We start from the raw sequence: 17,113 nt of genomic DNA, 5'->3' as shown, positions 1-17,113 counted from the left end.
CTAACAATACAGCTCAGACATCAGGCCAGTAGGTGCGATTACCGGCCATCTAAAAACAGTTAGTTTAGATTGCTATAATTATTTAAACTAGCCCGCCAAGATTGGGACAATGAACTAACCTGATTTGGCGCGCAGATAAGGGCCATCCGAAGGAGTATAACTGAAGGCCCCGGGTAGCAATCTCTCTCTTCTCTCTGGCTCTCTGCTCCTCGCCCTTGTGGCTGCTGCTCTTCCTCCGTCCCGCGCTTACCGCCTGGCCACCGCCCGTGCCTTTCCCCATCCCATCAGGAACGCCCAGCATTGCACCAGGCGGACACGGACAAACCAGGCCAGGCAAGGCGGGACGCGACGAGGTGAGGAGGCGAGACAAATTGGGAAGATGAATGGGAAGATGATTGAAGAAAAGCTTCAAATAATCGGGCCTTCAATCCAGCTGACCTGTGACTATCTTCATGCAAACTCCAACTGCCGCCCAAGGAAGAGGAACCATCATCCCTGCGAGGTAAAGTACCCAAGCAAAGACTTTAACCTTGGGGTACTGGTACCTGGACGATGCCCTTGCAGCGCCCCAAGACCACGTGATGACGGCAAGCTCCAGAGAGCACAAAGAGCGAAACCCAAGCCCCACTGTTGTTTGAATTCAGCAGATTTTGATTGGTGAGCATGAATTCTGACCCCTCATAGGTTAATCTAGTTAGGTATAGGGGGGTGGGATATGGATAAGGGGATTGTTAAGATAGTTGTTTTCCCTCGATGTGCCGTGTGTTCCCCATTCCCTGTATAAGTATAGTTATTTTGTATTTGCCTGTAATTTTATATTAGTAACTGCTCATAAGATTGTGTTAATTTCTATTTCAATAATATCTTGGTTTTGCTTACATCCAAACCACCTGTCTACTCGAGTCTTTTCTGTATCGTCGCCTGTACCTAAGTCCGGTGTCTAGGACCCAGGGACGTGGGAGCGATTCGAACCGCTCACAGTCAGAGGCATAACTGACTGGGCGCACGCACCAACCCCACACCACCCCCTACACGTACTGAATTTGGATGATCAGCCATGATCTCATGCTCGAAGGGCCGAATGGCCTACTCCTGCTCCTATCTTCTATGTTTCTAATATTTCTAACAGTAATCTACTCACACTTCTCTCCAGTGCAGGCTCTCTTTCAGTAATACTTCACCTTTCGGAAGGATGCTTTCTTTCAGGATACTCCTAGTAGCACCATGCTGCCTCTGCAGTCTAAAGACAGCACAACGCTAGTGCGCACAGCTTCTTCCCATCAAAATCCTGTAAGTGCGACCTTGTCGTGGCAAATCTTGATTACCTTCGCCAAGATATCCCTTGAGAAATTGAGACATGATTTTATACGGTAAAATTGCTTTTCCTTTGGCAATGCTGTTTTTAATCTGAGAAGATTTGACTTGAGCTTTATTAACAGATAGAAATTCCTAAGGTCTTACTTCAAAAAGATGAGGAGGCCGGTAGTTTCATAGGACATGGACAATGTAAAGTCACCTCAACAGTGGTACTGATAGATTCTTGAAAACCATCACCAGATTGTCCAGTTTACAGATTTTCTGCAATGTTGAGTATGCCAGGGAAATTTATCTCTAATGGTAGGCATGATATATATCTGGCTGATGGAACTTTGATATAATGTCAGTGCTCATCTCTAAAATTCTTTTTGTACTTTATTTCACTTTACCAAAGTCTTTCTTTACTTTTACTGGAACTGGTATTTTCATAGGAGATGTGCAATGTAAAGTCACCTCAACATTTGTACTACATGCTTCTTGAAAACAAAAGTTTGAAGTATCACCACTTTTGATAACATGCATATTTCTTCCACAACTGCTGCTTTGAAAGTGGCTGGTTAATTTGAAGACCATTGACCATGCCTCCCCTTTTGTGAAATTTCAGCTACAGGTTTAATGCTAAAAATGACACCTGTTTGCGGAAGAGAGTTCCAAACTCCTACCACACTTTGTGTGTAAAAGTGTTTCTTATCTTCTCTCCTGAAAGATATGGCTTTAATTTTTGGCTGTGTCCCCTAGTCCTAGACTCTCCAGCCTGCAGAAATAGTTTCTGTTGAGTCTGTGTTTCCAAATGTAGTTATGCTGAATAACTGGACACAGACTACAGAAATAATTAAACAGGTCTTTAGTAATTGAGGGTCAGGACTGAACTGGAATACACTTTGCTCCACAGGGTTTATATACCGGTGTGGTCACCACCGGTACTACAATGTACAGGAGCCATCAAAAAGTAGTCCATCACCTTAAGGTATCCTCTTAAGGTGGCACAGGTTACATACACTACAGTTTCTATCTACCCTTTCAGTTTCCCTTAATGACCCGCATTTTGCGGTGGTAATGATGGCAAAAGTGTCAGTGTTTGCCGTCATTACTCCTCTGAAAGTGACATCAGCTTCTGGAGTCAGCAGATGCGCAGATAAACACTTTAATCGAGAAGTTGCTGTCAGTCATTCCCTGCTCCTCCACAGGTTGTGCTGTGGGACTCCCCAGAGCTGGCAATCAATTCAAATCACAGTTCCTGATGCTGGAATATTGCTGTTAAACCTCCCCCACCAACCCCCCCACCCCCGCCCCCTCCCCACCCACCCCACCACCACCGCCCCTCCCCACCCCTTCAAACCCTTCTTCCTCCAAAAAGTTAAGCCTTGTTAAAAGAGGTGTAACTTGGTTTAATCGGTGTATTGACTGCTGAACAACTGTTCTGTCCCAGAAAAACTAATTTTGTATTTGCGGAATGTGATAAGAATTACATGGCTTTTAATATAATTTTGTTTTCAATGTTTGTTTATGATATTTCAGCTTCCACCTTATCCTATGTGTATGTCCCAATCTTTATTTCCCTCACTACAAAATTGATAAAAGAATCTGTTCATTTTAATTCCTGGTTTGCTGTCTGTGAGAATTCTTCAATGTGATTGGCTGCTTAGCCTGCTTAATGACATCACTGTTGCTGGACGCTGGAGCTTTGCTTGATTTGACGCCAGATTCAAACTAATATTGGGAGAGCTAAAATTCATGCCATAGAGATCGAGGTCAACGGTGAGCGCCCTCGCTTCGCTGCTGAATGCATATTTTGGGCCAATATCCTGAAAACTTCGATCAAATCACTCCTTAATCTTCTAGATTCCAGTGAATTCAACTCTAGTTTGTGTAATCAGATAGAATGAATTCTGTGAAGTGTATTTCTATTTTTATCATGTCCAACCTCTGTAAAACCATAAACCTTACTACAATAAGCCAAATAGGACCCAAAGAGTAAGACCAGAGGAGTAACATGCAGTATTAATATGTTCCACTAGGTGTCATTGAGATGCTTAGAATAAGCTAGATCAATGTTATACTTTTGTGTTTAAGTGCATTATTTAAATGAATCTTCACCACCATAGATTTTTACTATATACATCTAAATAGAAAAATAACCATGCTTTAAATGTTTGCCTTAATTAGATGTAGTGACAATTTTCTTCAGATCAACCCAGAAAATCACAGCCTAGTTAATTTTCCAGTTATTTCATTGTGGAATAAACTTAATATGGAATGGATTAGTGATAAATATAAGAGAAAAATCTGGACTGGAATTAATGAATGTTTGCCAGAATATTGTTTATTTTGATGGAATAAATCTATTTGGTAGTTATACCTGAAAGAGTTTGTTAATATTTTTATAATTATATATCCCACCCTCAATGGAATGGAATCTGATATTCAAATGTTTTGTAAATAATAACTACATAAATTGCACTACATTATTTTGAGTAACTGTCGAGAGACTATTCCTACTGTTAATTTTATGTAACTATAAATTTGAATTAATACACATCACATTTTTGCACCTTTATATTCAAATAAAAACAAACTTACCACCAAATGACTTTCTTCAAAATAATTTCAGTTTCACCCTTAAAAAATAATTTATAGCTTGACTGGCTCAGATTTTGTAAATTTGGCCAGGTTTTGGAAGTTTGATCGAGCTAAAATAATCATATTTCAATGACGTGCTTCTCATTGACAATGCAATCATACCTCCAGTTTTGCTTCAAATTGTGAATTGATTTTGTTTTAAAATGCAATTCAAGTGTTTTCCATTTTAAATGAAAAGTGGATTTGTAATTACTGTACATCATTTGTGTTGTGCTGTTGGCAATCAAAACCTATTTTTAACACTAGTACATATGGTTGCTTGCATCGCTGAAGCTGAAAGTGTATTAACTTAATTCAGGTCCTCCAACAGTGTGCACACTGTTATAATGATTACACTGCACCTGCTGATACAATGTTGACAGTATTTGAACAGTGAAGTAAGTGAGGAGGAACTGTGCATTAACTGTCTGCTGCAGTTGGGTGGCAGATCTCTATCCAAAAGGATGAACACATGCTTGCTGGGCTAATCAACAACTTGAGAGCATCAGAATCATCAGAGAGCCTTGCTCTGCAAGTTGCCCAACCAATATCACAAAGAATGGAAGCATCTGGCTTCATTTTGTTTCCGAATCCACTATCACTATTATCAACCATCCGGAATTGATTGACCGATCTCCATCTGTATGTGCTGAAAAATATGTACAAAAAATATTTTCACCTGCCTCTGACTGGTACAATCTAGATTAGGTGTGAAATGCGCTGGCAGAATGGGAGATAACCTCGGCCCCTATTACATTTTTACTTATATTTTTTATCCACACCTTTGTTTTGGCCTTTCCCCCCCACTTTCTTTTGTTTCTCTCTCCCACATGACAGCTGTCTCCCACTCTGCCAGCGCATTTCACACCTAATCTAGAGCCGTCTTTTGTCTCCACTAGTCCTATCACCATCTCGTCTCGTTTTGAATACCTCTTAATGGCTCTTCTCTTTTGTTCTCTCCCAGCCTGGCCTCTTAATCCATTTCATTTCCTGTGCTTCTTTAGTCTTGACAAAGGGTTTTCACCCGAAACGTTGACTCTATTTTCTCTCCATGGATGTTGCCTGGCCTGCTGAGTTTTTCCAGCATTTTCTGCTGTTATTTGGGATGTATAATGGATGGCCGAGCAGATATTGCCCCTTTTTATACCCCCAGCCGAAGTTGAAAGTTCCGCCCAGTGAGTACTGACTGGGCTATTTGAGTCAAGTCCAATCTTACTCTCATCTGACGTCCACACACGTTCACTTTCCAGCAGGGGTCACTGGATAGCAAGTGAGGCCAGGCACCCTCTGCCTGATTCTCCTGCTTCTTAGCCTGGGGACAATGAGACCAATTGTATCTGAGCAGAAACCTGGGCTTGAAGTTCAGGATGCCCTGATCTGAGCAAAGCAGTCCCATACCAAGTGAAGCATGCACCCACCCGGCAATCAGGATAGCCTGAGTTCAAAACGTTTAACTGTACAGTCTAGAAGCAACATGAGCCCACCACAAAGAGTGAGCACCAGGATACACTGACAATGTTATGTGCCTATTGTCGCACTCCTGTGCTAAAAGCGTGACATTGGCAATAAATATGCAATACAAAAGGACAGCGTGAACCAGTGACCACTGCAATCAACTCATGTTGAAAATGTTAACAGAAAAGTAAATGATAAAAGTTAATTTGCTACAACTGATATTTTGAGGGACTGTATAATTGTAACAGCAGTTTGAATTGCTGGTTGTGTTAAACAGTTTAATCTTATTGAAAGAAGAGTGGTTACCAGTGTTTATGTTTGCAAGGCTGTGTTTTATAGCATTGCAGTTAAACTCATTCATATGCAAAACTGATTAAACAAATTCGTAACAGGCTAATTTTAGCTAAATTCTAACTTGTTAATTTTTTTTCAGAAACAAAAACCGAAAATGCTGAAAAAACACAGCAGGTCAGTCAGCACGCGCAGAGAGCAAAGGCCAAAGGTTATAACCAATCTTTTATCTTTACAGATGCCGAGTGACCCCCTGTGTATTTCCAGCATTTTCTGCTCACGGTTTCCAGCTTCTCTATTTAATAATGTATTAAAGCAAAACTGTTATAGCCGTTAGTCATTGCAATTATACAGGTCTAATGTTAAGATAATAATATGCTAAGCAATATTTGTTTGTGCCCAGAGTAACTATTTATTACAGGATGGGATTTAATTTAAAGAATAATAATCCCACACATTACAAATGGAGGGACTGCTTCGTACCACTTGCATGTGAAATCAGATTTTACGAACGAATAACTGTTGGAACTGAGTGAAGGACGGGTGAAAAGAAAGACTGTTGAACTGTAAAGATTCATTGTTAACATTTTAACAAACGCTGTTGTTCCCGACGCGTTTTTTTCCGGGTTTGAAAATCGGCAGGTGACCTGCGGCAGAGCCACATGAACACGGAGCCCTGCCGCGGTGGGTTGAGCACTGTAACGGGTCACCGACCTGTACACAGATGATTTCTGTTTTTAACAGGATTAAAGTATTACTGTTTCCGGCGGCGAGTTTAAGCACGGGTAATTAGCAGTGACAAAAAATAATCTGAGCAGACCGACAAAACCAGGAATGACTTTTTTACTGACTTTATTTATCCCCTTTATTAATTTGGACCGATATTGTTGCAGAGGAGGTTATAGTGACCCGGTCAGTCCAGGCACATGGCCCTTTGGGTCACTGCTTAACCACATTAGGGAGCACGTGTATAGTACCACTGTTACCTGCCTGGAGTCTACTCTCACAACCCAACATTATTATTCTTTTATTTCAGCAATGTGTCGGTCCGACCGCTGAACGAAAAGTTCCGGTGTGGCCGTCGCCTTCATTTACCATCACTTGAACCCTGACTCTGCAACTGAGGCTTGGGTAGCGGATTGTTGACAGGTCCAAGGGAGCACCGTGCGCTTCTCCCCACATGGGGCAGGGGGATGTGTGCATAGCTGAACAAAATTATGTTAATCAGGCTGGGACTTGGGACTGGAGCCGTATTTACCGTCTGCAGTCGGTACGCGGCAAACTAGACCAGGGCATTGGATCGCTGGCGAGCCGCAGAGAGAGAGAGAGAGAGAGAGAGAGAGAAAGGGAGAGGGACGGGTGGACAGACAGACAGGAGCTGAGCCCAATCCTCAATCAGCACACACGGACATTCAGCCGGCACAGGTAGCAGCGGGCACAGCAACAGGTCAAAGCTGCCCTTTCATTCATTGAAGCTGGCCAGATATAGCAGTGAGGAGACACCAGTTGACCAGGACCATTCTGTTCACTTGAGAGAGAGAGAATATTTATGAATTATTGCGTTGCCCCGTCTACTTGCTACAACTGAGGATATATCCATGCTGATTCCCCCTTTCCACTCGCTTGGTTTACGCGAGGTGTTTGAGAAGTGGCTGGCTGTGAGCGCTAACATGCCGAAAATGTCCCCGGAGCGAAGTCCCAAGCAGAGGGAAGGCGAGCAGCAGGTTGAAGGCGCCGGGGTGACTCGGAACCCGGCTCCAGCTCCGGGCGCTCGGGGCTGCTGGACTCCGGCAAACGCGCTGTGGTTAGTGCTGTCCGTGGGCTCGCTGGCGTTCAGTGTCTGTCTCAGTGTTAAAACTTCCCAACTGGAAGAGAGGATACTCGACCTGGAGAACGTGAAGGGAGACACCCTGCCTCACCCGGGCCCCAGTTTAGCGGCAGATCGGATGCGGTTGCTCGTGCAGGAGAAAGTGGATCAACTTCTGAGCCAGGTAGCGGCGACCTCTTGTTACTGTCTTCATTGTCGCCCCAGACCGCCAGCTAACCTGACCTAAGCCATGCCATTGTTCGTTGTTATCACTCGAGTCATTTATCGGTCATAGTAATTTGGGGGATATTCTGATTTTAATCAGCAAAGTTTAACGTTGGCAATAGAAAGGGAGCAAAATGTGAATGCAAATTCCGTCAGTCAACTGAGAAAAGTGGGAAATGTGCTGCCCGCCCGTCACTTGTACTTCACTTTCTCTCACCGACAGGGCTGCATTCAGCTCAGACTGGGCTGTAATTGTTCCACCGTATTGTGGACCAGTTCACGGAGACCCTTTCCCTTCAAAACCTAGTCTATGGTGCATCGCCGCAGTGTGTTCTCGTGTAGCTCAAAGAAGATGATACATAACGCTGCCGATTTCTGTCATTGAAATGCAGATATTTGTATTGTTTTTCTACAGAGATCCTATGAAGACGCAGCGAGACGCAGAATAGCAAGAGAAGCATCAACTGAATGCAACTGCCCTGCAGGTAGGTGGATTCTGCTATTGAGCAGCAACTCTTTACCTGTCGTGGCTCACAGAAATAAAATGCACCCTAAGGCATATCTTAACCAGCAATCACTGCTGCCAGTATTAGCGGAGGAACGCTTAACACATTCATACGACCTTACTCTGTTTCCTATTTTAACGGAGCAGTTAACCTGTTTAATGTAAATTAGTTAAAGATAACAGAGAGAGGAATGTCATAACCATTTGTCCGCAAATATCATCAACAATAATTTGTATCCTCTTAAATTTACTATTAAAACTTGCAATTAATATTAATAACGGGAGATTCTAGGACCCAATGCTCCCAGCAGAGAACGACGCTCAGAATTACCCCAACTATTGTTTTATATTTCTGCAGCTGTCGATTTTCTCAATCACTCCCTCACCTCAGGCTTTGGTGCCCTTATCCCCAGTAAAACCCTTAGGGGGAGAAATTCAGTAGCTTGCGCCACCCGTTAGCGCCTTAAGAGGGCGCTAAGCCAACTGGCGCCCGGGCGCGGCACTGCCCACGCCTCCCGCTAAAAACCGCGGGACGTTAGTGGTGGCGCTAACCGTTAGCGCTGCGCCGCTGCCGATGACATCATTGGTGTGCGGAGCGCCCCGCTGACACCCCAGCTGCGATATTCGGCAGCGCCCCCTGATTTACCGTCAGACGCTATGTCCGACCAGTTCAGGGGGGCCTACCTACGGCCGGGGAGGCGCAAATTAAAGGCAAGGTGTGGGGCGGCCATTTTTGTTGTTGGCCACCTGCCAGCACCTGCCTGCGCTCCCGTCCCCGGCCTCCTGAACCTCCCCCCCCCCCCCCCCCCCCACCGTGGAGTGCCGGCTGCGTTCCAAGAGCCCGGCACTTCTCTTCAGTGCCGGGCTCTTTTGCCTGCACTCCCGATCCTCGGGGGCCCAGCTGGGCCCCAGATCGTGCTGCACAAGGCCCCTCCCCTTTAAGAAGGGGAGGGAGGCCAGCAATACCGCAGTGCGACGTGCCGCAGCGTGTGGCGGTGCGGCACGTAGCGCCATGATATTCACTCGCAGCGCCCCAAGAGGGATGCGGGGCACCTCCAGTAGCGCCGCGCATCCCTTTGGGGCGCAACCACTCATTTCCGGTGGGCGGGCGCGAATGTTTCCGGGGCGCTACTTTTAGCGCCCTGGCGAGGCTGGTGCCCCAAACGGGGCTATACTCAATTTCTCCCCCTTACTCTCTTCCACCCTGGCCATTCTCCCTGGTATGAGCCCTCATCTTCGCTTCCTTAAGCTCAAGGGGCGCAGACTAGAATGCACCTGGTGCACAGCTGGTTTAGCCATTCATTGCCAGGTCTGACTGGACCACATCAAGCACTATCAGGCACTGCTCTCCTCTACCAAACTTGTTCACTACTCCAGGATCATCCTGGAATGCAAAGCTAACCCAACTTCTTTTCTCCTCTATTAAACCCTTTCCCTTGCCCCCTCCACCCTCACCTCCAACAAGTGCGAGGAGCTTGTGGACTTCTTTGTTACTAAGATTGAGACCATTTGTTAGCTGGCTCTGCCCCCACCCCAAGTTCACCTTGTCCATGAGATCCACCTACTACTCTCCAGACCCTATTCCCACTAAACTGCTGACCACCCAACTTCTTTTCCTGGCACCCATGCAATCTGATATTGTAAATTATTACTCTCTCATCAGGTACTGTCCCCCTCCCTTTCAAATCTGCCATCTTCACCCCCTTCTTTAAAAAACCCACCTGTGATCCCCTGTCCCCATCTCCGACCTCCCTTTCCTCTCCAATGTCCACGAACGTGTTGTCAGCTCCCAAATCCATGCCATTTCTTCCATGTTTAAACCCCTCCAATCAGGTTTCTGTCCCTGCCACAGCAGTGAAATGACCCTTATCAAAATAGCAAACGACTTCCTCTGGGACTGTGACCATGGTAAACTATCCCTCCTCATCCTTCTCGTCCTGTCTGCAGCCTTTGACATGGTTGATCAAGCCATCATCCTATAACACCTCTCCTCCATTGTCCAGTTGAGTGGGACTGCCCTAACCTGGTTCCACTCTTACCTATCCAGTCATAGCCAGAGAATCTCCTGCAATGGCTTCTCTTCCCACCCCTGCACTATTGCCTCTGATGTCCACCAAGGATATATCCTTGGCCCCTCCTATTTCTCATCAATATGCTGCCCCTCGGTGACATCATCTGTAGACATGACATCAGGTTCCACGTGTATGCTGACAACACCCAACTCTACCTCACCACCACCTCTCTCAACCCCTCCACTGCCTCTGTGTTATTAGCATGTTTGTCCAACATCCAGTCCTGAATGAGCCACAATTTGTTCAAATTAAACTTTGGAAAGACCAAAGCCATTGTCTTCGGCCCTGGCCCCAACTCTGTTCCCTCACCATCGATTCTATCCCCCTCCCTGGCCACTGTCTCAGGCTGAACCAGACTGTTCACAACATCGGCATTCTATTTGACCTTGAGCTGAGCTTTCGACCTCATCTTCTTCATCACAAAGACTGCCTACTTCCACCTCCATAACATTACCCATCTCTGCCCTGTCATAGCCCATCTACTGCTGAAACCCTCATCTATATGGTTTTACATCCAGATTGGGCTATTTCAATGCTGTATGGCCGATCTTCCATGAACTTGAACTCATCCAACACTCTACTGCCATACCATAACCTGCACCAAGTCCCACTCACCCATCACCTCTGTGCTCGCTGACCTACATTTGCTCCCGATCCACTAAAACTTCAAATGTAAAATTCTCATCCTTGTGTTCAAATCCCTCTATGTCCTCACCCCCTCAATCTCTGTAACTTCCTGCAGCCCTACAACCTTCCAAGAACTCTGCATTCCTCCAACTCTGACCTCTTGTGCATCCCCAGCTCCTTTCCTCCACCATTGGCCTTCAGACATCTAGACCCTAAGGATTGGAATTCCATCCCTAAACCTTTCCGCCTCTCCACTTGTCTCTCCTTGTCTGATTATGCTCCTGTGAAGCGGCATGGGACGTCTGACTACTTTAAAGGCGCTATATAAATGCAAGTTGTTGTGTTATAATCCGTGTAACTTGGCATCCAAATGCTTAAAAAGTGGGCATTTAAAACCATCACTAACATTTATATAAAACCCAAACAATGGCATCCGTGTATATATTTTAAGGGTAATCTTCTGTCTTTGCACTCACGGCAAGGAGACTCGCCCACCGGGAATGCATGTTGGAAATTCAGGTGTGTACTGCACATGATTTTCTGGTCATTAATTTCAATGTTTGGGATATCACATGCAGTGCATACCTGAATCAATGACAGCACTTCCAGTGGTTGAGGTTCCTGCCAGGAGCACAAACTTGGAAAATATCCCTTTTATTGAATTGAAGTATACGTGTTGCAAACTTCAGCTTGAATCTGCTTTAAAGACTTTTATGTCATTAGTTTAGTTTTGAAAAATTCAGTAATGACTAACAGATGATAGCTATGATAGAGTATTGTGAGGATAATGGGAGAAAAGGATCAAGTATCGAGTCAATTTTTATCAAAAAATCCCTTTGAACATTTGCAGATAAGTGATTTGTGAATTTTCTGATTTATTTTGTTATATTTGTTTAGATGAGAATGTTTAATGATTGTGTTATTATGTTGTGGAGATTACCATCATCAGTTTTTCTTTTCTCCCATTGAAAATAGTGAAAGCACCTTTGCATATTTGAATATGGTTCTACGCAGACAAGTTGCAATTCTCCCGCCCCTTCACTATGTCATTCCATTCAGGATTGTGCTACATTATCAGGAAAAAATAGCTTTTATGAAATGCACCAAGTAGACTGACAACATCAAATGAATGACATATGCTCAGACTTTATAAGGGTAACACTAGGTCATGATTTTTGCAACAAGTGATTTGTTATTCATCAGATACATTCAGAAAGCACATTATGACTGCCTCCAGGGATTTTTGTGCAAAATTCCTGTACCAGGAGACCAAATTGTGCTACATCACTTGCCGTAATCATGGACTATGTTTCAGAAAATTGTGGCCACATCTGAGCTTGCAAGATTTTTTTTGCTTCCAAGTCACACACACACTGTGCCTTTCATCTTCCCTTTTATCTGATTGACTTTCCTCAGTCTGTCTGTTGTTCCAGTCCCTGGCATATCTCTTCTACTGTGTTATGTGTCTTTCTTGAAATCTACATTCTTTTTCGCAGATTTACCCATGAATTTTAGTTTAATTGTATTTGTTTTGACAAGACACCGAGGAAGAACACCATTAACTATCCTATGGCACATTCATGGTGTAATGATATCACTTCTGTGCTGCAAATCAAATCATTTTTAGTGGAAAGCAGACAGCTTAAATGTAGTGGTGGGAGACTTTTTTAAATGATTATTATTTACTACAGGCTCTCAATTTAAAGTGGGGAATGTCATGCATTTCAGATCAAGTTGAGTCCAGTCAAATACAATATTTTATTATTTACACTCAACTCAGCCTCCAGCTTGTTCAGACACCAGGCAATGTCAAATTACCAGCTGATTTGTGCAGTGCAGCCTTTTTCCAGCGATAAGAGAGCAGGAAATAAAATTAGAGTATGTACACCAGTCTGATTTGAATCATGTTGTTTCTCAGCCAGCCCTGAGCCATCATCAGATGGAAGGAGTTTTTACTCTGAATTTGGATTTAAGTTAATAAACATCAGCAACTATATAACAATATTAGGTGTAAACGTATGGGAAAAGCAAGTTTGGGAAGCTGTTCCAGGACAATTCAGATGGTGGCAGTCACTGTCTACAGAGACATATTAAAATAATATTGTTTTCAAATCCCTCCATGGCCTCGTCCCTCCCTATCTCTGTAATCTCCTTCAGCCCCACAACCCCCCCGAGATATCTGCGCTCCTCTAATTCTGCCCTCTTGAGCATCCCTGATTATAATCGCTCAACCTTTGGTGGTCGTGCCTTCTGTTGCCTAGGCCCCAAGCTCTGGAATTCCCTCCCTAAACCTCTCTGCCTCTCTTTCCTCCTTTAAGACGCTCCTTAAAACCTACCTCTTTGACCAAGCTTTTGGTCACCTGCCCTAATTTATCCTTATGTGGCTCGGTGTTAAATTTTTTGTCTTAAAATACTCCTGTGCAGCGCTTTGGGGTGTTTTACTATGTTAAAGGCACTATATAAATACAAGTTGTTGTTGTAAAATAGTAAAATAGAGAAGTAGAGAGATGAAAACAAGGGATAAAATGTGGATCGTCAATTCTTTTAAGGTAAGTTGGGCGTCAGTAATTTACAGTCTATACATGGAGCATGGAATTTTGTCTTTATTCTGTAATGATGCAAACAGTGTAACTGGGGCTCCCTGCTGACAGTGGTGTTAGAGTGAAGCAAGCAGTGCAGTATGACCAGGACATTAAACAATCTACTTTGTGCCCGATTGCATGAAGTCTTTACAGATAGTCTGTCTTCTAATACAAAACTGAAACATTAACTGTTGGTATTGACATCAGTTTGTCACTGCAGACAGCTGCTCTTTCCATACGGATTAGAAATGGGCATTGAGGCAACTGTCATTTTTAGATTCATAGCAGAACTGCAAAGGTAACTGGTTTTGTGGGAATGGATTGTGCAGGAAATTATTAATAAATCACTTTCCCTGAATAGCCTATAATTACTCACAGAATTAATGCTGCTTCTGTCTTGCTAGCCGCCAGTTATGTGGAGCTCTTTGGAAAATGGTTTGGAAGCATCTTTAGAAATCGCCTACAGTAATGACTTGTCTGTTGCAGCCTGGTGACCGATGTGTTTCCCAGCGATCAGTACTGCATGTGGTCTGAGAAGTAGATGCTCATTAGGGAAAAGTTGCCAATTAAAATAAATGTTATATATTGTCTGGAAACTTTGATGCATATGTTTTACTGATATGGATAAAATACATTGCACCCATTTCTCTGTATTACAGATGCTGTTAGTCCAGGGTTTTATAGCTTTAAGCTGAACCAGATGAAATCCTATGTGCAGCATCATAATAGGGCAGCATTTGGTACTGTATAGAACTGCATCTAAGTAAAAGTTTACAGTGTTCTCAAACTTGCGTATAATATCCCAACTTTGTCGAGATAATGTATTCTAATTTTGCAGATTTAATGTATCAATTTTCAAGTCATACCTTTTAGTGAGAGCAATAGATAGAATTCAGAATCATGCTACAAAATGACTGGCCTGTCATCTATTCGATGGATTGAAGCAACACTGATTGCTGTGTTGACAGCAATGAATCCACTAGAATTAGATGAATTGTGACTGACTGAAAATAAAGAAGCTGTGACATAAGAATTCCTAGTCAATTTTAATTGTTTAGTACGAAATCAGCAGTTAGTCAACGCAACTCTAAGTTTCACTTGAATCTTCAGCAGCAAAACCGCATTCTCCATCTGTTCCATCTATGGTTGTGTCGTTTAACAAAAGCCTTTGATTCGCTGATGCTTATTCAGTGATTAGAAAGTTTCACTCAAGCAGAGTATTCATTCAGTCACTTATATTTGGGGGAATTATTGTGTTCGAGCTTTGCAAGTGTAGAATGAAGACATGGCGATAGATTTTCTGATGTTTTGCACCCAATGAGTGGCTGTAAAGTGGGTGTAATCGATAGGAAAAATGGGAATGGGCAGAAATCAGTTATGCCGGATTCTGTCCAATTGGTGCCCCATTCAGTTTTAGGCCTAGATGACACCATTTAGACAGCCACACAATTTCCCAGAATTTATGCCAGTTTAGTGCTCAGTTATCTACCCATCCACATAAAATGGGCATCCAAAGCTGCTGTGATCGTGATGTTTAAGGAAGTTGATTTGAAGAGCTCTACAGTAATATTTGTGCAGAATCTTGAAGGTATTTCTGAACCATTTTCCTTGGCCTGTTTTTTGTGTTTCTTTCCTCTTTTCCCTCAAGTGGTATGGGGGCTTTGTGCTAAGTGTTCTGGCACAGCCATTTATTGGTGCCTTCGAGCTTTGGAGGAAAAGGGGAAGGATTAATGGACAACACACACCTGTTGGTATCCTCACACTCACATCGACAGGCTGATGTGCGCTTCCTTGGCACTGATTGCGTGGAACTTTCTCCACAGGATCCGGGTCAGTGGAGTGCCAACGTAAAGGTGCAAAGATACCTGCAACCAATGTGTACATCTGGACTAGCAATGTCAATGGCAAAAATGGTCAACTGTGCCATCATATTCTCTTCCTCTGCCTCCAAATTTATTATACCAAGCATTTTGTTTTTATTCAAACAGCCTAAGGCTAAACTATATTAATGGTTATGGTAGCCAAGTAGTTATGGTGTAGGTAATTTGTGGGCTTGCACCAGAAAACACTGCTGGATTGTTGTAAAACCCCAACTGGCTCACTAATGTTCTTCAAGGATGGGAACCTGCTACTCTTACCTGGCCTGGCCTATATGTGATTCCAATCCTACACTATATGCTTGACTCCCAATGTCCTCAGGTCAACTAAGGATGGACAATAAATGCTACCTTACCATGTTTCCCACATCCCAAGAACAAAGCCCATGGAATAAAAGGGACAGTGGCAGCATGGATACGAAATTGGCTAAGTGACAGGAAACAGAGAGTAGTGGTGAACGGTTGTTTATCGGACTGGAGGAAGGTACACAGTGGTGTTCCCCAGGGGTCGGTACTAGGGCCACTGTTTTTCTTGATATATATTAATGACTTAGACTTGGGTGTACAGGGCACAATTTCAAAATTTGCAGATGACCCAAAACTTGGAAGTATAGTGAGAAGGAGAGTGATAGACTTCAAGAGGACATAGACAGGCTGCTGGAATGGGTGGACACGTGGCGGATGAACTTTAATGCAGAAAAGTGCGAAATGATACATTTTGGTAGGAAGAATGAGGAGAGGCAATATAAACTAAAGGGTACAATCCTAAAGGGGGTGCAGGAACAGAGAGACCTGGGGGTATATGTGCACAAATCATTGAAGGTGGCAGGACAGGTTGAGAAAGCGGTTAAAAATGCATATGGGATCCTGAGCTTCATAAATAGAGGCATAGAGTACAAAAACAAGGAAGTTATGATGAACCTTTATAAAACACTGGTTCAGCCTCAACTGGAGTATTGTGTCCAATTCTGGGCACCGCACTTTAGGAAGGATGTGAAAGTCTTGGAGAGGGTGCAGAAAATATTTACGAGAATGGTTCCAGGGATGAGGGACTTCAGTTACCTGGATAGACTGGAAAAGCTGGGGTTGTTCTGCTTAGAGCAGAGAAGATTGAGAGGAGATTTGATAAAGGTGTTCAAAATCATGAGGGGTCTAGACAGAGTAGATAGAGAGAAACTGATCCCATTGGCGGAAGGGATGAGAACCAGAGGACACAGATTTAAGGTGATTGGCAGAAGAACCAAAGGCAACATGAGGAAAAACTTTTTTATGCAGCGAGTTGTTATGATCTGGAATGCACTGCCTGAAAGGGTGGCGGAGGCAGACTCAATCATGGCTTTCAAAAGGGAATTGGGTAAGTACTGGAAGGAAAAAAATTTGCAGGGCTGCGGGGGAGTGGGACTAGCTGAAGTGCTCTTACAGAGAGCCGGCACGGGCTCGACGGGCAGAATGGCCTCCTACTGTGTGTAACCATTCTATGATTCTATCATTCTATGATTCTAAATAAGGAAAAAAAATACCACTTATAGCAGGTGCATATGTGTGAACGCAATTTGCCTGCTGTACACGATGGCCGGTATATGATTTATTCAGATACACTGGTGACTCGATCCTTTGGATGGTTTGTCTGGGAGCCAGTGATGTCTGTAGTGTTCTGCCAGTGCTTCTTGCAGCAAGTGACTGAAGATTTGTAGCCATCCCTGGCTCACTAAGACCGTGTTACAGAGGAGTCTGCT

At 43.7% G+C, this 17,113-nt stretch overlaps 1 protein-coding gene across 1 annotated transcript in view; it reads left to right on the top strand.

Annotated features, from left to right (window-relative positions):
- Window positions 1–6,814: 6,814 nt before the first annotated feature.
- The window catches only part of LOC147123076 (collagen alpha-1(XXV) chain-like), a 533,163-nt gene continuing 522,864 nt past the window's right edge, over window positions 6,815–17,113 (top strand). Inside the window, exons 1-2 of the mRNA XM_086004060.1 lie at window positions 6,815–7,673; window positions 8,130–8,199. Of these exons, the coding sequence (XP_085860186.1) occupies window positions 7,281–7,673; window positions 8,130–8,199 (463 nt within the window). The 5' untranslated portion in view covers window positions 6,815–7,280. The remainder of the gene's footprint in view (window positions 7,674–8,129; window positions 8,200–17,113) is intronic.

This window comes from Somniosus microcephalus, chromosome 2 (genome assembly GCF_052327205.1).
Source record: "Somniosus microcephalus isolate GS21.2 chromosome 2, FLI_Smic_1.0, whole genome shotgun sequence".
NCBI classification, from domain to species: domain Eukaryota; kingdom Metazoa; phylum Chordata; class Chondrichthyes; order Squaliformes; family Somniosidae; genus Somniosus; species Somniosus microcephalus.
The sequence above is the reverse complement of the archived record's forward strand: the minus strand, read 5'-3'. Positions and strand labels throughout refer to the sequence as shown.